General features: G+C 36.8%; 1 protein-coding gene across 1 annotated transcript; it reads left to right on the forward strand.

The window, feature by feature from the left end:
• The first annotated feature begins 3,044 nt into the window (after positions 1-3,044).
• Positions 3,045-5,983, forward strand: HOXC9 (homeobox C9). Its single transcript, XM_075197997.1, has 2 exons — positions 3,045-3,705; positions 5,243-5,983. The coding sequence occupies exons 1-2, from the start codon at positions 3,141-3,143 to the stop codon at positions 5,485-5,487; spliced, it is 810 nt and encodes a 269-aa protein (XP_075054098.1). The 5' UTR covers positions 3,045-3,140; the 3' UTR covers positions 5,488-5,983.
• Positions 5,984-7,419: the final 1,436 nt, after the last annotated feature.

The following is a 7,419-nucleotide window of genomic DNA, read 5'->3' on the forward strand; positions in this document are numbered from 1 at the left end:
GCTATGGCTCCCATTAACAGGATATTATATTGAGGTGACTCTTTTCTCTCCCCCATCCATCTGCAATTTTCAGAGCTTCCCCGTGTAAACTCATAAAACCTGCAAATGGGGAGGGAAAGGGGCCTTCACTTCAATGAGTTTGCTTTCTATTCCTCCAGGCCTGTGTCTTCAGGACTATTTTGGTATTTTTTTTTTTCCTCCCAAGATGATTGTGCCTCCCATCTTTAAAATCCCTGAGTATTTCTTTTTTTTAAACTAGCCTCTTACAAAATCAGCTATCTAAAATCACTGAAAATATCCCTACTGTATACATCATAGGTTTGTTAAGGAAACAGATATATAAAAACTTCCAAGGACGTAATATATAGAGGAAAGACAGAGGGGAATGAGTGGGCATCATCTCCAACATGACAGTAGCATTTCAACATGAATAAACCAAGAGAGAAAGTTGCAATAAAAATACAGGGGATTCCACATGTAAAAAGGACTCTTCATATTTTCAGTGCTGCTTTGGTGGTGACCTGTATTTGGTAAATGAATTCAGCAGCTAGCACAGACCCAGGAGAAGGCAACTGGATGTGTTCATTAGAGGCCTGTAAGAAAATAACACATTGGATATGCATATATGCAAAACACTAGGCGAGAAGCAGTCTACAGATATAGACGATCTTCCTCAACATCAGATTCTGTCCTGAGGCACCCAGATTCAAAATTTAAGGTACTGTGATCACATTTGAGTTTATTTCTGTGTTGTATCGCTATGCATTTGTTTAAAGAGCTCGTTCATTGATATTGATGTGGCATTGTTTAGTCTGTGTTTCATTTTTCTTACTCATGCTGGAGAGTTAAGTTCTGCTAAATATATCACGATAGTATGTAACCAAAAATGTATATTACGCCCTACAGCTGTTCTGTGGGGTGGGCGAGTTATTGTGTTCTGCTCATCGAAATGTATTTTCAAATGATGCTAATGTTTAAATATATTGTGATCGTGGGAGATGAATATGTGTCTGTTTGCTATTTCCTCTACTAGATTTGCTATACACAGTATGTAGCGTGCTAAAACAGTTGTGAAAGCCTTGCTTCTGGATTGAAATACTGTGTAGCAATTATGTTTATCTAAATAAATAGCTTGCTTTAGTCGGTGCTATATGGTATGTTCTACTGATTCAGGTTTGATGCCATGTCTGCATATGGATACATAGGCGGTTTTGAATGTTGCTTGCTAAATACGAATAACAGGAATACAATTAACACAGATTTTGTTTTCTAGACATTTTTGAATAGATAGAAAATATTATTGAGATATTATTTTATTTCCTGTTGTATACACACGAGAATAGGAATAAAGGATGCTGAACAGTTACGAGGTTGAGTAATGTCTCATAATATATTCTTTACTACATATTATTCTATGATCTGCAAATGAGCGAACCTCAGATAATCCTTGTAGTGACAGAATGCAAGAGAAGAGTCTGATTGTTTTGGTCTAACACAGTGGGGATGATATGAATTAATAACACAATTTGAACAGTGAGGCAGCTTTTAGGTTTATGTATGTATATATATATATATATATATATATATATATATTCTGATGATACTGTATTTATATGGCACACATTAAATATACATTTAATTATGGCTCTTCAATTGTTTTATATGCTCTTTAAGCTTATTTCATTCTTATAAATGTCTCGCGTTTGGGTTTCCTCTGTGGAAGCGTAAATCTTGCAGATTTCAATGTATTCGTCATTATCTATGCATACTTGCCCCTGTGCTGAGGATGTGGTGCTCTGAAAGGAAAGTATACACTACACATCACACCACGACAACGAAAATCTATTGAAGTATGTTATACAATCCGAAATTATTTACTGGTATCTGGCTTCCTGTTGCAACAATAAAAATAGATTTGTTAAGTAATAAATTGGTCTTTTATGTCCATAATTTTGGCAGAGTAAAATCAGTATATATTTTTATTTCCACCATACACTCCATCCACGATATCTCCACACTTGTGTGTCTTTAATTGCTGTTTCTGCCCGGGTCTCTCTCTGTTAAATGTGAAGGAATTTCTTCCCACAATAAAAGGGGCAATTTAATGACAGCGCCAAATGCAAGCAACGGTGGCACTGGAAGTTGTTTGAGTGCATAATTCCCATGAAAATCTTTTGCAGTTTGTCTTCTAACCCTCAGAAAATGAATGGGGAACTTTGCAATAACTTTTATTTTTTTTACAGTTGAAATCCAACCTTACAGTTTTGTTTAATGAACGACACGTTTATGAACAATCGAATGAGCCTCGTAAATTTTTTATTGAAGGACATAAAAACATCCAAGCTTTACCAGACGAATACAGACATCCATTGAAAGATGGGAGTAGCTTAACACTTTTATTCTGTGTAAATGTGTCTCCCTGAGTTCTTTTCCCCCCTTTTCAAACTTCACTGGCTTCCACTTGCCTGGGCTTCAATGCCTGCTGATTTGTAAAGAAATATACCAACTGGTACATTGTGTATTTATAATAAACCTCGGTACATAGACAGGCAGATAAAATAAGACAGCACAGTAAAAGTGAAAGCAATGCATAGAGTACCCAGTTTATTTCATACCAGTTTTCAGCATAAATAGCAGGAAGCAGATTCTTGCTAAGTGATTATAAACGAAATCCAGAAATCATAATGTATTTCTAATGAAAAGCTATGTCCTGGACTGTACTATATATCCATGCTAGTATTCTGGCAGCATTACAGAGAACAGACAGAGATGGATTGCGTCAAGAAATAGTCCCCTTCCGTGATTCCCACGTTCCTTCCACTCACATTTTCCCAAGTTTCTTCACAAAACCCCTAAAAGTCGAGAAATGCACCAGTGTTTAATGAGGTCCAGGAGGTCCACTCCTTTGATTTTCACATCATATGATGAGTTTTATGAGAACCAGACCGTTCAGTTTCTATTAGGGATAGAGGGTAATGGGACTTGCGCATTGATCTACACTGTATTTTTTTTTTTTTGTAAATACAATCACGTGGGACGCGACAGCCAATGATAAGCATGAGAGGCTGAAAAAATAATTACCTGCCCTGATTGTTCTATGAGCAGATAAAAAGTACACATACAGTTCATACAATAATCTTATGAATGTAAAAGAAGAGGAAACAATGTCTGCGTCTGGTCCTATCAGCAACTATTATGTGGACTCTCTGATCAGCCATGAGAGTGAAGACCTCTTGGCTTCAAGGTTCCCCACCACTGGGGCTCACCCAGCAACTGCAAGACCGTCAGGATTAGTGCCGGACTGTGGAGATTTTCCTTCTTGCAGTTTTGCCCCGAAACCTGCAGTTTTTACCACCTCCTGGGGTCCTGTGCATTCCCAGTCTTCAGTGGTTTATCATCCATATACCCACCACCAGCCACACTTGGGCACAGATGCAAGATATATGCGCACTTGGCTGGAGCCCATCTCAGGGACCGTGTCATTCCCAGGGTTTGCAGCAAGCAGCAGGCACTACGGGCTCAAGCCTGACGCTTTCCCAAGCAGAAGGGAGTGTGGCCCCAGCGATGGTCGCAGCTATCCGGATTATATGTATGGATCTCCCGGCGACCTCAGAGACAGGCCACCTCTGCACACTATTCCCTCCCCGGAATCTGAGACCATCCTTTCTAGCAAACACAAAGAGGACAAGTCTGAATTGGACCCGAGTAAGTTAGAGTCATTCTTGTTTACAACCGGAGAGGGGGGAGGAGGAATTATAGCATGTACTAGAGTCCTCCATAAAATGAAATTACCTCCTTAGCAGGGCCCTGCCCTAAAACACACAGCCTGCAGGAAGACCTGGGTGAATTAAACAGACACAGAGGCTATAGGAAGGATTCTATTAGAGCAGGCAAGCATGTGTGCTCAGCCTACAAGCCATTTATTTCCCATGTGCAATGTGACACCCAGCCAAAGCTCAGGGACACAATATCACACACACATGTCTCTTTAATAACCCAGAATGTAACGAACACTGCAGCTAAAATGGGTCCCAAGGATTGATGCAGCCTCAGCAGAGAGGAAACACCTAGCACTGGCTCATCAACCTGCCTGTCTGCTAAAACCACATCCCTATTATTTTACATTCATTATCTGTATATGCTGGGGTGCACTTTCTTTATATCAGTGTCCCATAAGATTGAATGCTAAGGGAGGAATGTCCTCGCAGGCACTAAGCAGTGTGGGACAATTGGTCATTTGAACAAACACGTATTAGCTGTGGTTTTATGGTTATGACCAGAGGAGATCAGATTCACACAGTGCTTCCTTAATTGTGTCATCTTTAAAGTTAAACCTTCCTGGTCTCATACTTAGGTTTAATAGACGCCTGTGCAATTGATCTATCATCAATGTGCCGATAACAAAGCACAGTGAGTAAGAGAGGACACCTGGCAGTCACACATTTTATTAGCACTATTATAAACTGCTGTACTATAAAACTTCAAATTATACAGATACAGCCCATGCTATGTAATTATATTAAGCAGGACGCATACACATAAGCATGTACCCATAGTGAATGATTTATTGCTATTTGAAAAATTATTTCCCTTAAAGATATATTTTGAGAAATCTAGCAGGGCGTTTAAAGGCTCACACAACGTGAATGCTAAAATATGGTAAATATTACACGTTTTATTTTCAATTGATATTAAACTGGTTTATTTTATTTTTTAAAATGCTGCTGATTGCTTTCAGCATTAGCAAGTAGTCTGTACTGTTTATAAACAGCCACAAACCTTCCTAATCGGCCCACATAGATAGTAATGATAAAAATATGTAGTGGAAGAAAGAAAAATAAAGTTTTATTAATTTATATTGAGGGAGAATGGGTTAAAGGTCTGTGGAGGAAATAGAACTTGTTAAAGCCTTTCATGGCCTTGTGAGAACACCGTTTATTTTTATTATTGTAGGCTTACAATGGCTTCTGCTACTCATGTGCTAAATGCCTTTAAGTGGCCATATCAATTTAAGCCACAAGAAATGTCTGTACACATTTATAATTTATTCTAGTAACATATTCAAATAAATAGATCTCCTAAAGGATCTATTTTTGTCAGATGATGGGAAATAAAATATGGCGCTATTTCTTTATTAGAAAGACCCTAATAAGCAGAAATCCAAACATGAAGTACATTACAATAAAGAGGATATATATTTATATATATATAATTAACCCTTTCTGTCTCCTTCTTGCTCCAGATAACCCAGTGGCAAATTGGATTCACGCTCGTTCCACGCGGAAGAAAAGGTGTCCTTATACAAAATATCAGACTTTGGAACTGGAAAAGGAATTTTTATTTAATATGTACCTAACCAGGGACCGGCGTTATGAGGTCGCCAGGGTTCTCAATCTCACTGAACGGCAAGTTAAAATTTGGTTTCAAAACAGAAGGATGAAAATGAAGAAAATGAATAAGGAAAAAAGCGACAAGGAACAGTCCTAGAGAATTACACACACTCTTATCAATAACCTCGATATCACAGAGAGATGAAGAAAACATTTTGCTGTGGGCTCAAACATTACATTATACAATAAACTTCTAATGACTATGAATGTTGAAGTCTGTGTTTAGAATAGTTATAAACACACACGCATTTTGAAAGCACACGCTTTTTAAAAATGCAATTGAAATGTTTCTCTTCTCTGTCTTTAAGGATAAAAAATCCAACAAAAAAAAAACAAGAAAGTACTTGAATATTTTTTTTTTGTATTTTATTTTGTAACTTATACTTATCCAGTGTTAATTTTTATTTTAAGAAGTTTGTGAGTGCATATTTTGTATAATTCAAATCGGAAATTACCAGTATGTTTTGTTATAGTATTGAAAGTCTCCTGGATGTATATATTTATGTATTTTATTCTTGTCACAAAAAAATGTTCAGTATTGTTCTGTTATGCTTGTAGAACAGCTCTATGTAAATATAGAAGAGTGCACTATACTTGCTTTTGTGTGTGTTGTGGTTACGTAACAAAAAAAAAATCTCACATATCGCCCTGGGCCAAAGTATATTCAAAGTGGATCTAAAAGCAGATATATATATATTCTTCTATTTGCAAATATATATTTAGGTATTATTTAAGTAATAATACTTACGATTATTTAGGTTCTCCTGGAGGAATTAGGTCCATCTATAACACAATGGCAGTTCATCCCTTGAACCCTTACAAAGCGATATCTATTTTTTTTTTTTTTTTTTTTAAATCAATGTAATATAGAATAAGGCATATGTAAGTAAAATCCGAAGCTCATTCTCCATCAATGGCTCTAAATGCAGTCTTGAAAACATGATTTTAGAGTAAAGCTGTGTTTGTTGCATTTGCATCTGACTTCCAAGTTAGAATAGTTGACATAATTATTTATAGTCTCAGTCAAGAGAAATGTCAGGTTTGGACAATAATAGAAGGCCGCATTCCTAATTTAAGTTGCTTCCTGCCAGGGCTGCCTCCAGACTCCAAATTATTCCACTCTCCTATTTTTTTTTTTTTTGTTGTCGTTGTGGCACCGAGTTTAAGCGGGTAATCTAGAAAGTTACTGTTTAATAATATTTAACATGATGTTACGTTCATATGTAAACAGATTGGGGAATAACGATCTGGCCTTTTACTCTGCTTTTTAAAAGTCTAATAAGTTTTTTATAGGTAGGCGGAAGGGTGCTGGAATTATATAGTTAAAGATTTTATATGTAGCCTGAGTGCTACTGGAGCTACACGAGTAGGCCAGTTCAAGAGCTCTACTCAGGGTGACTGACAACGAGAGAATTGCACAAGCAACATGAACAGCGGTCAGAGGAGTCATAAACCTTCATAATAGAGGCAGCTCACTTGATTAAACTTTGGTATCACTGATATAATATTTTACATCCACCCATTCAAAGCTGTCGAAAGCGTAAAATCATAATAAGCAAAACAAAACGACACATAAACACGTAAGCATGCTTAATATAAGATGTTTATAAAATATAGCAATTATTATGTTTCTCGGAGACCTTATATAAAAAGTTAAACACTGTTTAATACTACATCAGCATAAACATTATAAAAAAACATATATGAATTAGAAGACAACAATTAGCATGGTGTAACAAATAATATACTTTCTATGTGAGAAAACAACGATGAATTATATAGTGAGCAGCAATCTTTAAAGATTTCTCAACGTTCCATTCTTGAATTGGTCTTCCAAGAACAAGGAAGGGCCCCCGATCCGCATTATTATCATTCAAATATATCTCATGTCAAGGACAGATTTAGTGATCTAAGCAACCTTAGGATGCCTAGCCGCTTCAACAAGCTAGCTCTTATTATTTTTCTCTCAGTGGACTTCTGATCCAAGGGGGGCTTTTGATGTAAAAAAAAATATGTCGTTGTGTATATT

The sequence above is a fragment of the Mixophyes fleayi genome, chromosome 2, assembly GCF_038048845.1.
Source record: "Mixophyes fleayi isolate aMixFle1 chromosome 2, aMixFle1.hap1, whole genome shotgun sequence".
Taxonomy (NCBI): Eukaryota; Metazoa; Chordata; class Amphibia; order Anura; family Limnodynastidae; genus Mixophyes; species Mixophyes fleayi.

Coding starts and splice junctions, on each gene's coding strand:
- HOXC9 (XM_075197997.1), top strand. CDS start 3,141: ATGAATGTAAAAGAAGAGGAAACAATGTCTGCGTCTGGTCCTATCAGC. Junction 3,706..5,242: donor CAAGTCTGAATTGGACCCGA/GTAAGTTAGAGT, acceptor TTCTTGCTCCAG/ATAACCCAGTGGCAAATTGG.